General features: G+C 46.1%; 1 protein-coding gene across 1 annotated transcript in view; it reads left to right on the forward strand.

The window, feature by feature from the left end:
- The window catches only part of PRRC2A (proline rich coiled-coil 2A), a 3,202,076-nt gene that overhangs the window by 335,098 nt on the left and 2,841,882 nt on the right, over window positions 1-25,096 (forward strand). The window contains exon 5 of the mRNA XM_044082142.1: window positions 428-512. Within this exon, the coding sequence (XP_043938077.1) occupies window positions 428-512 (85 nt within the window). The remainder of the gene's footprint in view (window positions 1-427; window positions 513-25,096) is intronic.

Raw genomic sequence — 25,096 nt, forward strand, 5'->3', positions numbered from 1 at the left:
CCTGACTATGGCCACGGTGACCCTGGTTTGATTAATGGCTCTGCTGACTGAGCAGCAGAGAAGAATAGGCCTTACCATCCCAGGAGGACAGGTGGTGATGTGGATATCTCTCGCAGTGATCTGTGGTGGAGGTTATTGACATTGTGGTCTGGAGGTATAATCCTGAAGGGTGAATGGATTGATTGAGCTGCTGTGGAGGAGGAGTTGCATGCTGGAAGGTCCCCTCAATTGCATGGTTACCTATGAACATAGCACCAACCCACTGGGGTGGGGGTGGGGAGTTATCTGTGCCTAGGTCATGTGCAAAAAAAATAGACCCCCCCCCCCACAAATGTCCTTAAGTTCCTTGATGTGTCTCTTGAAAAATTAAAAGATAATTTTATGTTTGCATTCTATTTATTTCTTTGTTTTCTTGTGTGGTTTTCAGAATCCCCCTTCTGGAGCTACAGCAGTAGTAGGAGGAGTAAAGTCCTGGGCCCAAGCCAGTGCAGTGCATGGCACACAAGGAGATGGTAAGTACATGTCTTTGAGTTGCATATTGCACTTGTTTCAGGTTAATGCGGAGTATGTTGCATGTGTGTTGCAGTTGTACATTTGTGAGACTGAACAGATAATTGACATCAGCAGTGTTCAGGAAATTCATTTTAACAGTGACTGTAGTGTACATATGAGGTAGTATTTCCTTTCCTTCTGTCTTTCCAGGACTCCTCACTTTTGGTTGTCTACTCTTTCCATGTCTTCTGCTCGCACTGTTGGGTTGGGTGTCTTTTAAGAATCTTGCATTATTCTGTCTTTGGATGATCAGCTGGAAACTTTGGTCAACTGACCTGATTCCAGCAACCAGCAATTGGTTAATTTGAGTTCCCTAAGCACTGTTCTTTTTGGAGGGAGGTTGTGGATCGTAAGAGCAGTTACACTTTTTTTTTTTTGGACAGATCACTTCTACATGTGGGTTTACCTTTCTTTCTCGCCAGTTAGTCCGGCCAGGATTCCAAACATTTTCAGTCCCTCTAGGTGCGTCGGACATCTGACGTGGCAGCAGGAATGTGAGCCATAAAAGTGATGTCTGCACACACCAGTCCTCATATGTTTTCTGCTGCCAGTCGTACACCAGGTGCTCTTGCTCTCGCAGACGTCTGATTCTGAAAAATTCAGATAAGTACCCCATTGGGGATCCTTTCAGTCCTCCTATTTTATGTAGTCTGTTCATGTCATCTGGAAAGGGCAAGTATAAATTGGTCGGCGGATACCCCACAGACACCCACTATCATTATCTGTCTTGTTTAGGTAAAGAACATGACCACAAGAGCTGCACAGTTTGTCAGGCGTTCATACCCAAGACCTTATGTCACCATTTGCATGCTCTAAATCTTTACTTAGAAAACCAGCGGTTAAAACAAACAGCATTGGGGATGGAAGCTGCGTCTGACGCCCCTTCAGAACCACCCAAGAAGAGGGCCAAGACCATGCAGCCTACTACTACTGCTGCGCCTCTACTGCCCATTCCTCAGCCTGTGGCTGACATCAGCCTGGCCGAGGATTCAGTTTCCACCAGTCTGGATAAAGCAGGTACCTCTGAGGGAGCCGCACAATCTTGAGCGGATGGGCATGTCCATAGAGGCTGTACTGGCAGACTCTTGGCGGGGGGTGGGGGGGACTAGTGCTCTCTCTGGGCCAGTTGGATCCCACCACTGCAATCCCTGTGACTCGAGGCCTTTGCCTAGCTGGACGCCAGCTAGGCCTCTTAAGAAAAAACAAAAGACAAAACATTTATCTCCTGCTTCTGAAAGGATGCCCAACTGGCAGGCCTTCAGCCAGAGTTTATTTAATGCTTTTATGGCCTACAACAATAGGAACCCTTAGCACTGCTCCTCCCCTCCCACGTCCTAGACAATACAACAGAAACAACACAGAGAAGAGTAGTAAAGAAAAAAGGAACTTTCAAATGTGGGAAGTGTAAGGCATGCAAATATATTAATACGACTAATGTGTTCCAACATCCTATCACACGTATATATTCCTACAAAGGGAATGGAAATTGCAGTACAGAGAATGTAATATATATAGCCAGCTGTGAAGGATGTATGTCTATTTATGTGGGCAAAACTAACCAAGTTCAAAGAACGTATTTTATGGCATCTAAGAGACATCAACAACAAGATAGAAGTTGATGCTTTGTATCAGCATATAAAGCATAATCCAGGGCATAGCTTTAAATTTATGATATTAACTCATGTTTCAGTTGCAGCATGAGGTGATTTATTCAACAGAACTGAAAAAATAGAAATGGAGTGGATTATGAACTTACGTGCCAGTCAAAGTCCTGGCATTAACGAAGTAGTCCCCTTAAAACCAGTACTAAAAGAAAGGAGGCTTGGGGGTGATATACTTCTATCATAAAACCACTAAGAAATAGGACTGAATAACATGACAGTAAAGCTATACAACCGGCTACTAAAGAACATGTGACAATGGACTCCTCCCAAGAGGACAGAATAACCAGTGACATACTTGCAGGAACTCAGGAGGTTAAACTGATTTGGCAGTGTATACAAAAAGACAGATTGGAACAAGTAGTAAGTGTAACTAATGAATAATGAAGGCAGAGTCTCTTTGAATATAATACCTTATTGGTCAATACCTAGAATACACACAGTATAAAAGGAAGAGCAAAGCAGATAAATACAGGGTCTGAAGAAGGTTTACAACCGAAAGCACTTACCTGTTCCCGAGTCCGTTTTTGAACACAAGCAGCATGCTTATTTGAAGTTGGCTTTAGAACTAGGAATATTTTGGAACCTGCTCCAGTGACTTTGCAAACAGGCAGTTTGCTGATTCCAGTTGGCTTCAGAGGATGGAAGAATTACTTATCCTGGAATTCGTTTAAGTGCACAGGCAGCACGCCGATTTGAAGTTGGTCTTAGACTTTGGAAATTCATTCCGGTGACCTTGAACACAGGATGTCTACTGGAATCAATTGGCTTTAGAAGAGGGAAGAGCTTTGGGACTCCCCCCCCCCCCCCCCCCCCCTTTACACACAGGCTGTATGCAGGTTACAGGTTGACTTCCAAGTAAGGAACTTTTTGCAACTTGCTCTAGTGCTTTTGCATACAGGTAATGTATTCACTTAGAACTTTGGAAGTACACACTGAGGAAGCGGAGCATATAGTTGTCAGTGAATGGAGGTTTTGCACTCGAAGAAATGTAGCTGGAATGAATGAGTAATTTCTTATATTGAGCCAAGTTACTATAACAAGAAATTTGCTCCGAGGAAAGTATTTAGTGTTTAAACCAGTACTTTGAAGTAGGCAATTTGTCATTTTTAACTGATCAGAATTAAAAAATAGTTTTTATTTAAGGAAGGACCTGGGATACATATGTAGTGCTTGCATACCAGCAACTACAAGAAAGGGGATATGTAATACCCGCTAAACGGACCATCTTAGAGCTAGCTACCATGTGGAGGGAGTAGCCTTATTGTGGCTTTTCATTTTCTAGTTCCTAAAAGGAGGGTAGAATTACTGGAAGAAGAACTGTTGGACTCCTCAGAGGATTCCCTCTCCTACTCCTCCCCCCAGGGATATGGATCTCCAGAAGAAGGCTCCATTGAGCCTTACTCCCCAGTGGAGGATTTAACCTTTGGGGAAACTGTCAGCAAAATGAAAGTCCACTTGAAGTGGGAATCCTGAGATATGACTGAAGTTCAGAAGAGGTTTTATGACCTCATACAGATGGACACCTTAGTCCTTCTGCTATCCCTCCTGTTCTGCGGCCTTCCTGGATGCCTTTCCTCTGCTTCCATCAATTCTAACTCCCATCCTCCACCCCCACTCAGGGCGGACAAGACTATACAAGGTCCCTGAGACAGAAATTTCTGCTTGTCGTCCAGCTGACCCAGTTACTATCTCCATTTCTACTGGTAGCGCTTCCAAACTGCTCCCTACTACAGCCATTCTTCCACCTGACAAGGACAGCAAGACCATGGAATGGCTGGGAAAGAAAATATGCACTTTTGCCATCTTGTTTAGGATCACTAACTACCATACTCACATGATCAAGTACTCCTTAGCCCTGCTGGACAAAGCCACTAAGGAATTGTCTGATGCCAGATAGTGCAGCCAAAGCTTCCCTGTCCTCTCTGCTAGCACTTGCCTCTCAGGTGAATAGACACTTCACAAGATGCAATTATGATGCATCTGAAGCCTCAGGTCAGCTGCATCAGCTTCTGTTTTAAGATGATGCTTTTGGCTACACCTTCAGCCCCTCCCTGACAACTTCAGGGCTAAGGTTATTGATGCTCCTTTTGATCACTCTGCCCAGTTTGGCAGAAAAGTGGCTGACCTCTTCAAGTCCCTGCAACAAAAAGGGCAAAGAATTGCAGGACTTCAAACACCTGCTAGTCTCGCCCATCCCCAAGTTCCATAGGAACTACCTGGCCAAGACTCAGTTCATTACAAAAACCTCTAGGCCTGTGTTTCCCTCCAGGTCCAGGAGACCCCCTAGAAAATGGTCCCCTCTGGCTAGAGCTTCTCCTTCCTCCAGCAGGAGGTCTCCCTTTCCAGATAGGACAGGTAATGTCCGACTACCTGCCAACCTCTTACCCCACTCCTCTCGCATTCCTTACCCTTACTGTCTCCTTGTATGGTCACTCATTACCTCAGACAAATGGGTTCTGTCCATTATCCAGAGCGGTTACTTTATGACCTGGATCACCCCCCAGCAAGGCTGGGCACTCCATAGCCACCCACCAGCCATCCCTCCTGCGACCGGTACTGCAAACCTTGCTGATAAAGGGCACTATAGAACTAGTGCCTACAGAAACAAAAAAAAAAGGATTTTACTCCAGAATCTTTCTGGTTCCCAGAAAGGATGGACCATGGAGGCCTATACTAGACCTCTCGCAAAAGTTCCTACCTTCAGGATGCTCATTCTCCCCACCTTCTTTTCCCTCCTCCTACCTCAAGGTTTCATGGCAACCCTGGACATAAAGGATGCTGTCTTCACATACCAGTAAAGGCTTTCAGGAAATACCTGAGATATTTGGCAGGCTCATCCCATTTTCAATTCAGTGCCTTGCCCTTTGGGTATTCCACTGCACCCAGGGTATTCACAAAATGTCTGGCTCCAGTCATCACTTACTGCAAGACAAAGGACATCCAAATGAGAACTACCTAGGCGACTTGCTAATTCAGGCAGACAATCAGAAGACCCTTATTCATACTTAGGCCCTTCTGCACCTCTTACACACACACTAAGATTTCTAATAAACTTCCCAAAATCTCACCTGGAACCCACACAGGACACTGTCTTCTTGGATTGCAGAATCTGGACAGACTTGATGAAGGCCTTCCTACCACCAGAGAAGGTGGTGCCCTTGACCCACCACCTACTTGGTGTGCTTCAAGCATCAGAACTGACAGCAAGGCAGTTACTGAGACTTTTGGGTTGCATGGCAGCCACCATACCCATGTTGCCCTTGGCAAGACTGCATATGAGGAAACTGCAGTGGTATCTTCAGTCAGTATGGACTCAGCACTCCCATCCACTGGAATTCAGGGTTCCCCTTCTTCCCTTCTTGAAATACGAAATGCGATAGTGGGTGGCTCAGGTGTCCAAGAACCCAGGCCTCCCTCTACAGACACCCACACCCACTATGCATACAGATGCTTCACATCTGGGATGGGAAGCAACTCTAGGATAAAGACAAGTGCAAAGTTTGTGGAAATACACACAAACGAGCACATAAACGTCAGAGAAATGAGAGCAATCCTCCTTGCTCTGCAAGCCTTCCAACCCTACCTAGAGCAAGCCCCTGTCAAGGTATTCACAGAACACCACAGTCCTGTGGTATCTCAACAAATGGGGAGGGACAAAATCATGCCTCCATTGCAGACTTGCTCTGCAGGTTTGGAAACTGGCCACCTCACAGGGAATTACCCTACAGGCAGCCGACCTACCTCCCTGCACATCTCCCAGGCATAAGCAGGACCATCTCAAACAACCACGAATGGATGCTTAACAGAGATGTTTTCCTGGTTCTGGTCCACAGGTGGGGTATACCTCAAATAGACCCATTTGTCTCCTCCATTAGCAGGTAACTTCCTGGTTATTGCACCAAGACACCCGACCCCAAGGCACTGGCAACAAACGCCTTCTCAATGTCCTGGAAGGGGAAATTTCTGTATGCCTTCCCATTGATTCAGAAGGTGCTGCTGAAAATTCAGCAGGGCTCACCAAAAATTGTGCAGGTGACTCCCTACTTGCCAAGACAGCACTGGGTTCCCCCTTCTCCATTTGCCCGAGGGCAATCACCATAAGTTACCCCCTCAGTGGAGCTGCTCCCACAGCACAAGGGAACACATTCACCCACAGTGGCAATCCCCCTGCACCTTACCTTGTGGTTGATAAGATTCCGATCCCCTTCAGACACCTGTACGAGGACATGCTCAATGTCCTGCAGGAGGCCAGGAAACCTAACACAAGAAAATCCTATCTCTCAAAAGTGGAAAAGGTTTTCTATTTGGTGTCTCAAAAGACAGTTGAACCAACTGGAAAGCTTCACCCCCCCTTAATCCTGTCTTAGCTGTGTGAACTATTGCAGACAGGACTGGCCTACTCATCTTTAAAAGCACACTTGTCTGCAATTTCTGCCTGTCTACATCTGGATCCACCCCTTGCATCCAGACTTCCTGCTAAACCTTTCCTCAAAGGGTTATTGCACTTGAGACCCCCCCCCCCCCCAGAAAACCGTCCCCTCCTCCCTGGGATTTTAACTATGTATTAGAAAAACTCACCTTAGCCCCCTTTAGCCAGCAGACAAGGCCTCCATAAAATTTTGCACATGGAAAACTGTTTTATTGGTAGCTCCGACCTCCGCCAGAAGGGTCTCAGTTACAAGCGCTAATGGCTACACCACCATTTTTAGCCTTCCTCCTTGACAGGGTTACTCTCCGGACGAACCAGTCTTTCACCCCAAAGTAGTGAATGGCTTGTCCTTGAGCCAGGCCATTCACCTGCCCACCTTTTTCCCCAATCTGCAGGAAGATAGTGAGGGAATACTTCATTCCCTAGACATCCACAGACAGCTTGGGTTTTATCTATATAAAACCAAATCCATTAGGAAATCAGACCCAACTGTTTTGTCTCCTTCAACCCCAGAGTTCTGGGGAAAGCAGTGACCAGACAGACCATTTCGGCGTGGATCTCCAGGGCCATTTCATTCTGTAGCTACACCATGGGAAAACCTTGCAGGGGATTGTCAAAGCCCACTCCACCAGAATAATGGCCTCTTCTGGAGCTTCCTTTAAGGGGCTAGACACCCAACACAATGCTTGAAGCAGCTACTTGGTCCTCTGTGCACACCTTCACCAAGCACTACAAGCTGAACCATATATCCAGAGCCAAGGTGGGGTTTGCCAGGGCTACCCTACACAGGTTCCTGGAAACCTCTTCTAGACCACCACCCAATCCTCACTGAGCTTTGGCACTCGCCCACGTGTAGAATACTGCAACATTGGAATAGAAGGACATAGGAAAGTTGTGTAAAATCTTAGCATAACCATAGATGTCCTTTTCCATGTTGCAGTATTCCTTCCCTCCCGCCTTCCCCTCCTGTCAAGTTGCACTTGCTCTCCTGGGTGACACTGGGTAGGCTGTGACCTTATAGGACTGGCTCCAAGTGGGGCTTCTGTGTTTTGAGGGTTGGTGTATGCAGACGTCACTTTATGGCCCACATTCCTGCTGCCATGTCAGATGTCCGATGCACTTAGAAGGACTGAAAATCTTTGGAATCCTGGACGGAAGAACTGGAGAGGAAGAAGGGTAAACCCACGTGTAGAATACTGCAACATGGAAGAGAAGGACATCTATGGTTATGGTAAGATTTTACACAACTTTCCTTTATTTGTCTAATGAAGCTGGAGTCACGGATGGGAGTAGCACACCATTACTGAATTTGGTCTGAAACCAGCATTGAATTCTAAGCCACTTTCACTTGAGTAAAACTCCATTACTGGTTCCTCATGGTGCCTTGTAGTAGTGTATTAGTCTTTAGTCTTTACCTTATATGAGCTCAGAATTCCTGGTTGTGCTATTCTGTCTTGTAAAGACTTCAGACTTTTCTGCTCCATCAGTTGGAGAATGGGAATGAGTCCAGCACCTATCAGTTTTTCCCTTGGTTGTCACTATTCCTTCAGTGATTGTCTCAGGCTAGTAATAGCTTAGATCAGCTTCACTGCTCCATTCTTTTTTTCCAGTAGCACCTGGCAGAGTTTCTGGGGTAGAAACCTGCGATGCCTTGTCATTTTACCTTCACTGGCTAGTCATTTGGGATGCTGTTTAGAGCTGCTTGGAGGCACCTTTTTTTCTGTATCTCAGTTGTGAAGGTCTATACCCTTTACACATCTATGCCCAAGTGGGTAGACAGTCTCTCTCAACTTGGCTGTCCATTTCTTGTTCCATCTGTACTCTGAGGGAGCAGGACGGATATGTTCAGTGCCCTCACTTGGGTTTGGTCTAGAGGAGAATTGACATGATCTCCACTGTGTTGTAGCATGTGCACTACTGTAGATATTGTGCTGATGGTTTAGTTAGGGCTACATTATCAGGTGTATACTTGTGGTAAGATGGTGTGATTGAAATGCACAAAACAGGATTTCTGCAAGCCTTGTATGTCCTGCCCAGGACTTGATAGCTCTAGTAGGAGAGCAGGCCCTCGCCTCACTGAAAGGCATTTATTACCTGTCCTGCCATTTTCACACTACCTCCATTGCCTGGCTAACATGACAAGAAGGAAAAGCCCCCTTGGTGCCCAAGCATAGACCTAGGGTGTTTTGTGTTTTTTTGTTCTGGTCTATCAAGTTTGGCCAGGAAAGGAGTGTATCAGAGGCTCTGTTAGCAGTCCTAAAAGCATTCTGGGAGTTCCCATGAGAGTGGTTTTCAGAGTTCATCATGGCTTGGAGAATAAGGATCAGGCTATGCATTGGCACTCATATTTACTCCCTCAGGAATGGAGTACGCTGTTTTCAGAGAAGGCATTGATAGGCCCAGACTTATTTCCTGAAAGGGATCCATTAAAGCTCTCCGAGTTGGAGAATGGATGGAGGTTTTGCTCCTTACCCTTCTTGCCTTGACTAGGATAATTCCTATTCACTTTAGACAGCGGTGAATTCAGCAAGCAGATTTTCTGGATAGTAACCCATCATTGTCATGCCTTTGCTTCTGCTGGTGCAGTTTTCTTCTCTGGATTTCCATTCATATTCTGTAGAGAGTTTAGTATCTGACCAGGGAAGTAAATACTGTGGGAAGAAATAGCCAGGGAATTGTTATGGCTAGCTTGTATAGGCCCTAGGGCCGATAGCCTAGTACCAGCCTATGGAACCTATAATCTCATTATGTAGAATTCTTTCTCTGAGACTGTTTCTAGGATGAATCCATGTTTCACTGGAGAAAAATACTGAAGTTCTCAGTCCTTCAGAAAAATATGATTTGATATAATGGAGTTTCCAAAGCCTTCTTCACTCTTGTCAGCTTTGGGAGGTGTTTTTGTCACAGCCTATAGTTTCCCTGGCAGTCAGCCTGCACCTCTTAAAACAGATTATATAAAGTACCTCAGTATTTCAAGTTTTTATACATCAGTCCCAGACCTGACCCAGCAGGTATCACTTTAGTGCGTCCATCGACTACTAAGCACTTAAATTCTAATCCTTCTCATCTTAATAAAAAAAAAAAAAGCTTTTGATAAGCATGGGCGGGGACTGTATTGTTATGCAACTTTTGACAGATGTCTTTGCAGTCCCCTTCTACAGCTGCAGAAGTGTTGGAGACCACTGTTGTGTGCCCTTTGGACACGTCTCCAGATCCCACTTGGTCCACCCAAGTCTAAGGACATGGGTTGATGATTTGGTCAGACAGCTTTGCAGGCCACAGCTTCTGACTGTCATTTTAGGGTTCAGATAATCTGCTGACTTTTCATAGGCCGCATGCCTGTTGCATGGTCCCAGTGCTTCAGATGCCACACCTAAGGCCAAACCTAAAGGGATAGTTTCTGCCATGCTTCAATCTATGCCTACAGGCTCCCAACTTCCACAGGCCTTGCCAGCCCCCCCCCCCCCCAAGGAATCCTCAGATTCATATGATTCTTATGAAGATGAATTAGTTTATGTTGTAAGTTGTCCACACGCTCATATGCTGATTTGGGACAGAGGGCATCCTGGCCTCAGCTTCACCACTTGAGGACTTCACTTCTGGGAATATTCTTTATAAGATGAGAAAGTATTTCCATTTGGAGGTTCAGGATTACCCTCTAAAAGGTGAGAGAATTTGTTAAGCTCCTTGAGCATAAATATTTGGCCATTCCTCCAGTGTTAGATGTTGCTGACACATCCTTGCAGCCTGACTCACCCATTCTAAGGAAGCCAGACTGTTTTTACTGGATTCTGTGCTGTCTCTCAAACCTCTCTTTAGGAATTCTCCTGCATGTACTGAAGTGGTGTCCTGAGGTCCTAAAGGAGTTTAAGGGCAGCAGTTTCAGGGACTTATTGCCTAATGATAGAAGGGAGAACCGGAGATCATTTAAGTCTACACATCTGCCACCTAGCTATTACAGCACTCAGTTGCCAGTTTCATGTGGTTAAATACCAGGAAACTCTTCTGGACTATAAGAAATAACTGGAAGGAATAGAAAACTGCTCTCAGAGGTGCTGGAAATCTGCAACTCACATTTATCTGGTTGCAAAGCACCCTTTACATTGCTGTAGAAGTATGTAGAAGTGAGGTTGTCTCGGAGTTGGTTATACGTAGACACGCCTGGTAAAGAGAGCAATCCCTTCCAGATCCTGTTAAGTCTGAAATTCTAGATGCTCCCCTAGACAAGGACTTTGGACCTAAAGCAAAAGACCATTTAAGAAACTGGAGGAAGGCTGTCAAGAACTTTCTGCAGGTTTAGTCACCAAAGTTTAGCTGAAAGTGTCCAACTAATTCTGGTGCCCCCCCCCCCCCCCCCCAGCAAAGAGGGAAAACACTCCGAGGGGATAGACCAATAAGGCAACAGAAAATATACTAACCTGAATCTTCATCCAGGCCTTAGTGCACCTTGACCCCAGGGGCCTAGCAGGGAGCAACCGTGACTTAGTCGGTCCCCTCTCTACCCTCTCTCCCTCAAATCCCACCCCATCCCCCCTCATATTCTTCTTTTCTACTTAGAATAGGTGGAAAGTTAACCATCTTTTAGTAATGAGAAAAATTACTTGAAACAAATGAGTGCTCAGTATCAAATCTGGTTACAGACTGTCTTTCATTTCACTGCCAAAGTTTGCTGGCATTTCTTTGGTTCCTGCATATTGGCTAAAAGAAGCTTTAAACTAAACAGGCCTGCGTCTTCAGCAGGGTTCTATCAAGGAAGTACGCTGTCATGAAAAGAGATAAGATAATTACTCAAGACCCCTTTCTTGTCTCAAGAAAGGAGGGAACATGGACGCCTATTCTAGATATGTCAAAACTAGACAAATTTCTTCTGGTTTCAAAATTCAAAATGCTCACCTTGTTAAAACGTCTATTTATGCTTTTCCCAAGAGTCTGCATGGTCACCTTGGATCTAAATGATGCTTGCTTTTATACATACCTATAGCAAAATCACACAAGAAGCCATCTTCTCTCTAAGATGCACCCTGAACCCAAAGAAGTGGTTTCTGTCTCTCCCTCCAGAAAACTTGTCTTTCAGGGAGTCTTGCTAGACACAGACCAACAAAGAAGTTTCCTTCAATATGAAAAGAGCTTTCCTAACCAGCTGCTTTCAATCACTTCACTCTGTTCCAACACAGGATGTCTTAATGGTTCCTTTAACCAGGCTACACATGAGGAAAATACATTGGCATTTGAAAAGTGTTTATAATTAACACAGCCAGTCCCTCAACCACAAAATTCCACTCCTACCTTGTCTAAAAAAGTTTCAGTGGTGGATCTTGGCTTGCAACCAGAACCTAGGAGTACTTTTCAGCATCCCTCCAGCTGCTATGGCTCTGTCCACAGATGTCTCAGACTTGGCTTGGAGAGCACACTCCAACTTGCCTTAAAGTTCAAGGAAAATAGGAGCAAAATTTCCTGAAAAGATCCATACAAATCTAAAGGAAGTGATGACTGTTCTCAAAGGACAACCTAGCTTTCAATAAAGCCTAGAATCAAAGGACTCTGCTAATACAGACTGACTTCACCAGAGTGAAGTGGTAAATAAGTAAGCGGGGGGGGGGGCACACTCTTACCCTCTGTGCCACCTGATGACGTCATTTTGGGACACAGCAAAATGCCTGTGTCGTCATCTTTAACCCAATACCTGCTAGGGGGTTAACAGCTTTCTTGAAGATCACCTCAGCAGGTCAGAGATGGACCCTAAAAAGGAGAGTCTTCCAACTCATCTGCCAAACTTAAGATGTGCCAGAAAAGGACCTTATTGCTTCAGACCAAAACTGCCAGTTTCAACAATTTTGCACAAGGAGCAAACAACCAAAGGCATGGAGGATGGATGCCTTCTCCTACCAATAGGCAGATCGGTTTCTTTATGGATTTTCTCCCATACCACTTGTCCCCAGAGCATTACTGAAAAATCAGGGAGGAAGGACCAAGGGTGATTCTTATTGCCCACCCCCCTTTTGACCAGCTAGAGCAGGGGGCAAAATGTTTACCTCAACAGGTGGACCGTCATAAGACAGGTCTTCCAATGTACACCCACATCTCAACACCTTGAGATCGACAGCATGGGTGATCCACTAGTTGCTGCTCAAGATCTTTTTTTTTGGGACAAGGACATACTGACTGGACATTTTGAAAAGTGAGAGAACCTAGTACGGGAAAAGCTTACAATTTTAAGTGGAAACTTTTATTCATTTTGGTGCCAGTGGCAATATATTTCTCCTAAAACAGCAGAGCTCAGTCTGGTACTTGCTTACCTTACTCATTTGTTTAAATCTGGGATGTCCAACTCATCTCTCGATTAATTAAAAAAAAAAAAAAAAATTCAACAGCCATATGTGCCTATCTTCCTATGCAGTCTTCTCTCTACTCTCACCCTTTGTTGGAATTAACTCTGCCTCCTTTTCAACCAGGTTCTACAGCTGACATTCAGTTTCTCTCCTGGAAAGCATCTCTTTTAGTGGCTATCACATCAGACCGGTCTTGGAACTCCAGACAGTTATATGCCCTGAACCCATTCTTATTTTTCATCAGGGTAGACTTTTTCTCGGGGCTAACCTCTATTACATGCCAGAAGTGGTTTCTGAATTTACCCCAAACCAATCTATTCACCTCCCTGCTGGTTTCCCTCACCCTTAAAACAACAGGGAACGTGTCCTTCATTCCCTCAATATTCATAGACAAGTAGGATACTCCTTCAGTCTCTCTATGCTTACCCTGACCTGCCTCTAATACCCAGGTTTCTGCAGAAAGTGCACCAGATGAAGAGCAAAGTAATCCTCATTGCCCTTTGCTCTCCTCGGCAGGTGTGCTTTCTCTTCATATGGTCTCACCTAGTATGTCCTCCTTGGATACTGGATCCCACCCCTCACAGGTGATTAATTCGGATATTATAGGCCTCAAGGTGACTGCATGATTTCTCCAATTCCAGTGATGGCGAGTCATTCCAGGCCTTTTCTCCCCAGTTGGTCAGATTCTTTTCTCACCTCACAAACCTTCAGCTAGGAAGATTTAGAAGAATGAATGGAAAAGATTTTCTGTGTGGTATCGTCAGGGAGACTTGGATCATTTCACTGCTCCACTCCCAGCTGTTTGATTTCCTTGCCCTCATTTTTCAAACTGGACAAGTTTCTCCACCATTAAAGTTCAGCTGGCAGCTATCTCCCAACTGACACTGGAGATAATTCTTTTCATGTAGCCTTCATCCAAGTTATGTAAGGCCTTCCTAAAAGCTACAGTTTTACTTAAACCGCCAATTTGAGATCCTACTCCACCTTGGGATCTGACCTTGGTATTAGGCATTGGTACATCCATCGTTTGAGCCTTCAGCTAAAGTAGACCATAAGTTTCTATTTTGGAAAACTATCTCTTTGGTGTCTATCACTTCAGCAAGATGAGTATGGGAACTCCATCATCTTCTAAACCACGATATTTCAGAAGGAAAGTGTTACTGTATGCACTGGTCCTTTCTTTTCTACCAGAAGTGGCCTCTGAATCAAACATCCATCAAGTGATTAATTTACCAGTTTTCTTTCCTAAATTTGACAATGAAAGGAGAGTATGCCTTTCATCCCGTAGACATCCATATTTTTTTTATACCTTCACAGGACTAAGGAACTTGAAAACTGATCAGTTGTTTGTCTCTTTCTCCAATGACAAGATGGTAAAAACTACTGGCGAAATGGGTACTAGATTGTATTTCCTGTGTTTATTCCTTGAGAGGCCTAACCTTACCAAGACAACCAAAAGCTCATTCAACTAGGACAATGGCTAGATCAGCTGCTTTTTGAGAGAGAGCCTCCATTTAAGACATTTGTGCAACTGCCACATGGTCTGATGCTCATACTTTTATTTCTCTTTACAAATTGGATATTATCTCCAGGAACAGAGCAGCATTCAGTTCTCTGGGACATCCTTCCATGAGGGCCACCCAAGGTAACCATAGCTGGGGGGGGTCTGTCCCATTCATTGAGGAACAAATGAAAATGACAACATCAGACATAAGTTATGTACTCACCATAACTGTGCATCTGTGTTGACCATTTTCCTTCTTCCTCACTTTCCTTCTCACCTTCACCTTACCCATATCTTTAGGAGAGACCCAACTGAATTGTTAGGAACCATAGTGTTTGATCTCCAAATCTTTCAGCTGTCTCGTCTGCCATAGCTGTCATGGAATACCTTTTTGTGATGCTGTACAATAGCATCAAACTCTGATGTAATACAGTGATCAGGGGCATTATGGATAAGGGAGGAACTCTAGAGTCAGGTCTTAGAGTCATAAAATGACAGTTTGATCCAAGGATTGGATACGAAACCATTTGTTGAAGAATGAAAATAGACTACACAGATGCATAGTTATAGTGAGTACAGAACTTTTATTTTCTTCTTTTGAGGGAAAATCTGCTTTAAAAAACTTGGTTTCTTCTGCACAAGTCACTACTCATTGTTTACAATGTATGTGTGTGTTTCGTTGATACTTATTCCAGGACTATGGTCATTGGTACTGTTTTGAGAAGGTTTGCATGGCTGCATTCTGAGAACCTCCCAGATGATAAACATGAGGTTTTAAATTCTCTCATGGATATAGATTTGATGTTTGGCCCTCCATTGCAGAGATCGAAGTGTGATGAAAGGGGCAAGCTAATCCAGGAAATCTGTTAATATTTTCAGCTCTCCTTTTCAAAATTTTCCAAGGGATTTTTTCTGTACTCTGTTTTGGCAAAAAAAAAAAAAAAAAAAAAACCTCAAAGTACAGGTAAACGGAAGTTTAGGAAATGCTAAGCCAGTTCCAAAAGAAGTTTCATACCTCCCATAACCAAGGACAGTTAGTCTGAATGACTGTTCAAGAGACTTTGTGAAACCCTCCCACTCTGGACTTTTTTTTTTCTTCCAGGATGTCTGAATCTCCATTCTTAATTTGGCAATAGATAGTTTCAGACAAGTCATTCGTCAGGGTTACAGATGGCAGTGGGAGGAAATTCCTTCTTTCCAGGGGGTTATTCCTCATCCTACAGATCAGACTGTTTTTTGTTTCCACCAATTCATCACATGCTTTCCCAAGGAGTAAAAGAACCAGTTAGTCCTTCCTGGATAGTGAATATTTTTTTTATTCAAGGATGTTCTGAGTGTCAAAGAAATTTTTGGGGACCAGTTCTGGTTCTTTCTTTCCTAAACATGTTTGTGATGGTGCCGAAATTCAAACTAATGTCACTTCACAAGCTGTTGCCTGCTCGTCCTCTTTCAAGTTTCTTGGCAACACTTGATTTAAAAGATGCTCATCACATCCATATTCATCTAGACTAGAGTTATTTCTTAAGGTTTTGTGTATCTGGATCCCATTATCAGTTCTCTCCCTTACCCTTTGGGCAGTCCAGTGCACCAAGAGTGTTCAAAGTGTCTAGCTCCAGTTATAGCTCAGTGCAGGCTACAAGGCACCCACCTTTATCCATACTTAGATAATTTGCTTATCTTTACAGTCTTTTCTGAAAGTGTCAGGAATCTGTCTTGGGTGAGAGATCTGTTACACAAGCTGGGATTGCAAGAGTACATGTAAAAGTCTTGACTCCTTCACACAGGATTGCATTCCTGGGATGTCAGCTAGACATTTCAGTTTAAAGAGCCTTTCTTCCACAGAAAGAAATGTATCTTTATCTAGATATACTTCTAAGGTTTTTCCACTCAAGTTTCAATCAATGCGAGGGAGTTCTTTAAGATTTTGGTCTCATGGCATCAGTGATTCTCATTCTCCTGGCAAGACTCAACATGAGAAACGTGCAGCTGTCTGAAATCTCTGTTCCTAGCACTAGTACCCTTTAGCTTTTCAAATCCCAGTGCCGAGGTTTGTCATGAGAGAAGTCTTTGGGTGGAGACAACAAATATCCTTAAATCCAGTTCAGTCTTCCCTCCCTCCCTGCTTCAAAGCAGTCAGTCAACACAGATACTTTGGATTTTTTTGGAGAGCAGTTTCAGAAGGGATAAAAGTGCAGGGGCTGTGGGATATCAAGAACAGATGCAAGCACATAAATATCAAAGAGGTGTTTGCCCAGGTAAAAGGCACTCAACTCTCTGAACCATCTTTGGTCCCTGGGGACCTATTCAAGTGGTTACAGACAAGGGGAACACTGTCATACTATCTCTGCAGACTAGCCATTTTAGTTTGAGATTTAGCTTAAAAGCACAATCTCAATCTACAGGCATACTACTTTCCATCAGAGCAATGTGTGGCAGACAAGGTGAGCAAGACCAGGGCAGACCTTCATAAATAGTAACTAGATTGGGGGTCTTCTAAGACTGATTCTTCTGAGGGGATTTCCTCTGGTAGACCTCTTTGCCTTCTATCTGAGCAATTCACTGGCAAGATTCTGTTCCCGTCGTCCTTGCAAGAAGGCCTGGAAAACAGATGCCTTTTCCTTCTTTGGACATGGATACTACTGTATGTTTTTCCACACATCCTGAAGATTCTGAAAACATCCCCCAAGGTCATTGTGGCGACTCTCTTCTGGTCCAGCTAACTGTGGTTCTCCCTTCTTTGGGATATTCGGGGAGCAATTACACAAGATTCCTCACTGGCTGGATCTGTTTACAGAGGGTCAGGGATGTTGATTCAGCCTGACATTAATCAACTTCAGTTGATTGCTTGCATGATAGGGTCTTCATTTCTTTTAAACAGTTGTGTACTGAGGACATGTACTAATGGAGACAAGAAAGCCTACTGCTATGAAGTCATATATTAGCAAGCAGAAATGGTTTTCTGGTTGGTGCCAATAGCATAGCCAGCAACCATTCTAGGCTAGTTATTCTGTGGTTTTACAGTGTTTGTGTAAGTTACTATCCTATGGCCTGCTTTATTCGTCTACTAAGGTTAATTTTTTTGACCATTTCAGCATGACTACCCATGGGTCCTCCTCTTTCAGTGCAGTCTCATGTCGCAATTTTCTTGAGAGGGTTTTTGCATAAGTGGTCCTCAAGAAAATGGGTAGCCCGTCCTTAGGATCTTAGTTTTGTGCTAGAGAAGCTAACACTTGCTCCATTTGAAACTAATTTGGCTAACTTGATGCTCTTAACATGGAGAACTGTTTTGATTGCTCTGACCTGTGCAAGAAGGGTGTCTGATTTACAAGCTGTTATGGTGTCAGTCCGGACAAGGTTCTTTGAGAATGAATCCTTTTATGCCTAAATTGGTATCCTACTTTAAGCCAGACTAACTATCTTCCCATTTTCTGTCCTGATCCTGCAAACTAGAGAGCGAGGATGTTGCATATCTCAGACGTCCACAGCAAACTTGGATACTGCCTTGACAGAGCTACATTTATTTACTTGTTTTATATGACTTTTGTTTACCTGGAAAGTCCGACTGGGTATGAGCCCATTTTCAGTGGAGGCCCGGGGAGAAAAGCTCTACAGTACGCATTAAACAGAATTAAATTGAACAATGATTTCAGATATGACAGCAAATTTGTAAAATATGTGAAATACAATAAAAGAAAACTAAGCAAAATATAAAGGCAAGCAGTAAAGTTGACTGTACATTATATACAAGGTAGAAGAGAGTTCCTAATGTGCATGTTATATAATGCATGAAAAATATATAAAGAGAATAATAGGTTGTAAAAACCATATACCGTTTCTGGCAGGAGAACTATATAGTAAATTTCAGTCAAATTCTGGGATAGATAAAGGTTAGTGTAAGAAAATAAGAAAGGACATTAGAATGTGAAGGAATTGGAGAGGTGAGGCTAGAATGTTAAGGAATTAGAGAGGTGAGGCTAGAAAGTTGGTAAAGCAGGAAGGGAAGTACTTGGCATCCAGATTTTTCCATACCTGGACAATCTACTCTTACAGTCCCCCTCTTCACACACACTACTCCAAAACCAGGATGCCACCATTTATTCACCATTAACTACAGGAAATAATTCCTCACCTCTTCACAAGATCACATTTTCCTGAGTTGTTGAATCCAGACAGACAATGGAAGTGTCACTTCCATCTCGGAGGTGTAGGACCTGGTAGCGGTCACTCCTGCCTCCCTTCCTCCGACCAAGCTCCCGCTTCGGCTCCAGAGGATAGGGAGTCCAGGAAAGAGAAGCGGAGGGAGAAGCACCTTAAGCGGCGGGCCGAGGACTCATCGGCCCCGCCCGCCAAGAGGGCTTCTCCATCCAGGTCTTCTCGGTCTCCTCCTCCTCGGATCCGATCCCCTTGTTTCTCCCTGGGACCCGAGGAGGAGGTGACCCAGTCCCCGTCGAGGTCATCGAGGCGGCACTCCAGTTCGGCCTCGGTGGCCTCCTCGAGGTCCACCTTTAGCATGTCATATGCGGGCATGGACAGGATGATGAGGAGATTCATCCAGGCCCAGATGCAGGTGGGAGTGCTCTTGCCCCCCCCCTTCCGGGGGGGAGCTCGACCCCTTTTTTTGCCCCTGTTGCTCCTTCTCAGACCCGCATCCCGGGTTCGGAGCGCTCTGAGCCGAGCCATGTTGGATCCGGGGGTGGGTTGGAGCTGACCATGCTGGTCACGTCTGCTCTGACGGCTCCCTCGAGTTTGTCGGATCCGACCTCTCGGAGCCGTGGGCCGAGCTTCGGATCCGAAGGATTTGGTGTGCTTTCGGCTCCGTCCCGGTTGGAGCACACTGGTCCCTCTGATCCGACGTTCTCGGCGCCGGGTCCGATCCCCGCTTCGGAATAGTGTGGGAGTCTGGTCGCGGATCCGTCAGAGCGGCTCCCTCTCGGCTTTCGCTGCGGTGGAGAGGGCACTGTCGAGTGCTTCCAGGCCTCCGGTCCTGGCTTTGGCTCCCTCCCTCTCATCTGGTCCTGGCTCCCCTCATCCGACCCTCGGGGCAGCCTACCTCAGCGCCTCTTGGAGTTCCAGTGGAACAAGATACAGCCCGTGAGGGCTCCTCTGACAACCCCCCCCCCCCCGAGGAGGTTCCTCACAAGGCGATGTGCAAGAGGAGGCACATAGACTCCCCTGAGAGTCTCACCGAAGATACGGACTTAGATGAAGGGGAAGGCTCCCCTAGGTCACCCCCCCGAGGATGTCTCCTTCAGAGACATCATGGAAATGCTCAAAATCAGGGGCGGGTGGTCTGCCCCCAAGGCTTCCTCTGAGTCCGTATTCCTTGAGGCGTTTGAGGCAGGACCATCTACCTCTTGGGTGTCCCCTCCACCCGACCCCTTGATGGATCTCTCATCCACTAGGGCTTGGAAGGAACCGGACACCGTAGAGCCAATCCCCAAGAGCCCAGACAAAATTTTGAGCCCCCCTGCAGAGAGATCACACTGGAGCAGAGGTCCTCCTGTGGATGCCATGTTGGTGGCTGCAGCCACCAAGAAAGAGTTGGGTCAGGAGAGCCCCACGGTTCATCCTCCGAGCAAGGAGTCTCGCGCGATGGACCGTCTTGGGAAGCGGGCATTCAGTTCAGCGACCTTCTCTGAGGGCCTTGAACAACATGGCACACGTTATTCGGATGCAGCGGGATCTAATTAAGGAATACGCTGCTCCCCCCAGGGTCCATGTCGGAGGGAGACAAGGATCTGTACTCCTCCCGAATGACCACCCTCCGCTCTATTTCTAACACCTCTATGCGGCTTTTGTCTCATGCTATGGAGGGAGCTGCTAGAGCAGGCAGAGTTGGGCTTGTCATGAGGAGACAGGCCTGGCTCCATCACTGTGACTTATCGGAACCCTTTAAGGCGTCATTCGAGAATTCCCCTTTTGATGGTTCTGCACTGTTCGGCAAAACCGTTCGCGACACTCTTTTCCAGAGTGAGAAAGACTGGAAGACTTTGTCTGCCGTCGGAGTTTGCTTCTCTGCGCCCCAGAGGTCCTTTTCCAAGAACCAAAAGGGTCAGAAGATGATGTGGTTCTGAAAATCGCATCAATCCCAGTCTGCTCAGGACAACCAGTCCTCTCGTGGCAGAGGAGGACAGGGAGGACGCCGCCCCAGAGGCAGAGGGGGTCCCAGGAATTTTGAATCTATAGAACTGTTCTCTGAGAGGCCCACGCAGAACCCCTGAGGGGTTGCCTGAATGCTCCACTCTGGAGGCAGTCGGGGGGTGTTTTTCGAGGCACCTAGCAATGTTGGGAGTCCATAACAACGGATCGCTGGGTGCTTCGTATTATATCCAGAGGTTACCAAATTCCCTTTATCGTAACCCCCAGAATCAGAGACCTCCCCGACGTACCACCCAGTCAGAGGGAGGCGGCTACTGCAGAAATTCAGCAGCTTCTGCAAAAAAGAGCCATCCAGCCCGTCCCCCCAGATCAAATCAAATCGGGGTTTTACTCCAGGTTCTTTCTGGTGCCAAAGAAGACGGGGGACTTGAGGTCCATCCTCGACCTCTCTCTCCTAAACCTGGCGGTACCCAAAGAAAAGTTCCGAATGGTCACGTTGGAATCCGTCCTCCCCTTATTGTGGGAGGGCGACTGGATGTGCTCCATAGACCTCAAGGATGCGTACTATCATATTCTAGTGGACAGGCGTTCCAGGAGGTTTCCCCGCTTCCGGCTGGGAGCCGGTCACTTTCAATTCAGGGCCCTCCCCTTCGGCCTCACCTCAGCCCCCAGGGTGTTCACCAAAGTCCTGGCGATAATAGCAGCCCACCTGAGACTCCAGGGAATTCAGGTCTTTCCGTACCTGGAGGACTGGCTCCTTACTGCCCCAACAAGGCATCTACTTTGCTCATGCAGGGATTTTTTCCTCAGTCTGGCGCCACTATTAGGATTAACCATCAACATGACCAAATCCTCTCTGAGCCCTACACAGGTGTTGGATTTTATAGGGGCGAGACTGGATTCCAGACAGATGCTTGCGTTCTTGACTCCAGATCGGCTTCGGAACCTGATGTTGCAAGTGCAGGCCATCCTTCAACTGCCAACTCCTTTGGCGGAATTGGTCCTGAGGGCTTTAGGATCTATGGCGGCTGCAATCCCTCTGCTGCCATTGGCCCGGCTGAACATGAGGGTCCTGCAGTGGACCCTCCAGGTACAATGGTCCCTGTCTCATCCCATTCCCTTAAGCAAGGTTTGCAGAAGGTCACTCGTATGGTGGCTCCAGTCCCCCAATCTCCACACGGGACGTCCCTTCACTACCACCGCCAGTCGACACAGTGACCACGGACGCTTCTCGCCTGGGGTGGGGGAGGGGGGCATTTTTCAGGCAGGACAGTCCAAGGCACGTGGAACGACGTAGAGACCTCTTTGCATATCAACGTCCTAGAGATGAGGGCGGTGCTTTTGACGTTGCAGGCACTACACAGCTCTCTCCCGGTAGGGATGATTGCAGTACAGACGGACAACATGTCAGTCGTATGGTACATCAACAAACAGGGGGGAACCAGGTCTTACCCCCTTTGCCGCGAGGCCATGAGAGTGTGGGAATGGGCGATTTCCACCAACCGCTTTCTCGTAGCAGCGCACATTCCGGGACTGTCCAACATCCTAGCGGACAGGCTGTCGTACTATCCTGACTCCTTACGAATGGTCTCTCGACCCTCAAGTTGCAGAGCAAGTATTTGCCCGATGGGGGCGACCTTGTTGCGATCTTTTTGCCTCTCCTTCAAATACCAAATGCAACGATTACTTCGCTCTGATCCCCCCTCCGTGGGAGTCCCCGAGAGACTCTCTAGTTAATGCTTGGCCTCCCGGTCTGCTTTATGCTTACCCTCCTCTTCCCCTGATGTTGAAATTATTGCAGAAAGCCAGTCAGTTGGGGAGCAAGATGATCCTCATTTCCCCATTTTGGCCTAGTCAGACGTGGTTCCCTTACCTAAGGTCTCACCTAGTGTATCCACCATGGATGCTGGATCCCCTCCCGGATCTCATTTCTCACCCTCTCGATCTTCCGACTCCGAACCTGGCCAACCTCAAGCTGACGGCTTGGTTGCTCCAGTTCCACTCCTCATAAGGACTCCCGGGATCTCATCACCTGTCAAAGCCATTCTAGTAGCAGCTCACAAGCCTTCCACCAGGAGGGTTTATCGGAGTAAGTGGAAACGCTTCTCCATCTGGGCAGAACACCGTTGTTTAGACCCTTTTACGGCCCCGATAACGTCGGTTCTAGATTTTCTAACCTCTCTCTTACACCAGGGGGCTAGTTCTTCCACAGTCAAGGTACAACTTGCAGCAATCTCATACTATCACGTGGGGCAAGAGTCTAGCCCTCTTTTATCACTTCCAAACTGTGTAAGACCTTCCTCAAGGGTACCTTCCTCCTTAGGCCTCCAGTCAAAGAGGTGGTACCTCCATGGAATTTATCCCTAGTTTTACAGGCCTTGACTGGTCCCCCTTTCAAACCGGCGGCCACGGTTGATCTCAAATTTCTTTCTTGGAAGACAGCCTTTTTGGTGACCATAACTTCAGCCAAAAGAGGATTGGAATTGCAAGCTTTGTCTCAAACCACCATATTTGGTCTTTCACCCGGATAGAGTTTACCTCGGGATCAATCCGTCCTTCCTACCTAAGGTATCTTCAGAAGCGAACATTAATCAATCTATCAATCTCCCAGTGTTTTTCCCCAACTTTCAAAACAAAGGAGAGTACAAGCTGCATTCCTTGGACGTACACAGATAGCTACGTTTTTATATTCATAGAACTGCTGATCATAACCAATCCCATCAGTGGTTTATCTCCTTTGCCAAAAGCAATTTCGGTAAGCCAGTTTCTAAAGTTTCTCTCTCTCGATGGATCTCGAGTTGTATTCTGTTAGCATATCAGAGCTCTGGAAGGCCTGCACCTCAAGGAGTCCATGCTCATTCGACTAGGGCCGTTGCCACATCGGCAGCCTTTCAAGCTTGGGTTCCCTTGGATGACATTTGTTCCGCAACCACTTGGGCTTCATCTCACACCTTTATCAGCCACTATAAAATAGATGTTGTCTCCCGAGGTAGAGCGCCCTTTGGCTCTGCGGTGCTCCGGAATATCCTTCCATGAAGGCCACCCAAGATTTAGGTAGCTGGGGAGACTGTCCCAAAGGTTGCTGACAAATGAAGTTCCTACTTCAGATTAAGAAGTTATGTACTCACCATAACGTTCCATCTGAGTAGGTATCTTCATTTGTTTGCAACCACCCCCCCTCCTTCCCCCTGACCAAAATTATCGTTCTTGAGGTTCTTAGCATCTGTTCCCTTTGGGACACTTATCAGCTGTGCTATGGGACAAACTTGATCTGAGGTCAGTCAGGGTAGGCAGGGGATTATGGGTAAAGGGAGGAGCTAGGAGCTCGGATTTATGCTGTGGTAGAAGTTGCTGGCTCGGATCCGATATCGGATCCGTATCCCAAAGGTTGCAGACAAATGAAGATACCTACTCAGATGGAACGTTATGGTGAGTACATAACTTCTTATTCATAACAGATGTCTTTCCATTTCACTGTTGCAGTATTCATTACCTTAGGGATCCAAAGCCTTTTCTTTAAGGTATGCCATAGGTCACATGTATGCCCCTCGCATAGCGTAGGGTATGATGGTGAAGTCTGGATGTACCATCCTTAGAACTTCTTTGCTCCTAGTCTGAACACTGTTGCTTGATTGCCGGTCTGAATGTCTGTTTCATTGCTAGCTCATCAAGCTGTTGCAGATAAGTGCCCAGCTGTTTTTTTTTTTTTAACTCTTTATTTTATTGTTGCTTGTAGGGTTTTATGTCATCCAGGAAGGGTAAATGCCAGTGTGGTAGATTCCCCATAAAGACTCCCATGAACAGTGTCTGTTTTGCCGTGGCACCTCGAGTGACCATACGTCCTATTCCATCTGTTAGGCCTTTGTATTTAAAACCCTCTGTAGTAGGCTCTCTTCTTTGGCACTGTATCATGAAGACCAGAGTCTTAAGGTTCTTGTGAAAGATGCAGTGGTGGAAACTTCCTGCTCAGAGAGACAGCTGTCAGTGAAGAAGGCCAAGAAGCCTATCCCGGAATTTTCTGCTGTTCAGCCTTCGCCGGATGTCTCTCCTAAGGCACTGCCCAGAGGTTCACCCGGCTATATCGTTGGATACTTCTGATGCAACCTGCTTGGAAGCTGGCAGGGATCAGACTTTAAGCATGTCCGAGGAGGCATTGCAGATGTCTGTTTCGGACATTCAGGGGGAACCACGACTGATTATTTCTGAGGGGCCTAGGGGTGTTCCTCAAATATTAGTCAGAGAAGAAGTTCCTACTACTATTATTGAATGCTGTCCTGGGTCAGAGATTTCCAAAAGCTATAAGGTGGATGTCCCATTGAAGAAAAAATGAGATTTAAACATAATGCTTCTAAGGCTGAGTAAATAGGCCTTCGCTCAGTGCTTTTTTAGTGCTTTGATGGCATTGAAACCTCCTCAGGGAGTTTGTTTCAACCCCCCCCCCAGTCCTCTACTCCGCTAAAAAGACCCAGGGAAAAGGATTCCTCTGAGGAGGAGCTGGATTTGGATGAGCAAAATTTTT

The sequence above is a fragment of the Protopterus annectens genome, chromosome 9.part0, assembly GCF_019279795.1.
Source record: "Protopterus annectens isolate FY-2018-M chromosome 9.part0, PAN1.0, whole genome shotgun sequence".
Lineage (NCBI taxonomy): Eukaryota > Metazoa > Chordata > Ceratodontiformes > Protopteridae > Protopterus > Protopterus annectens.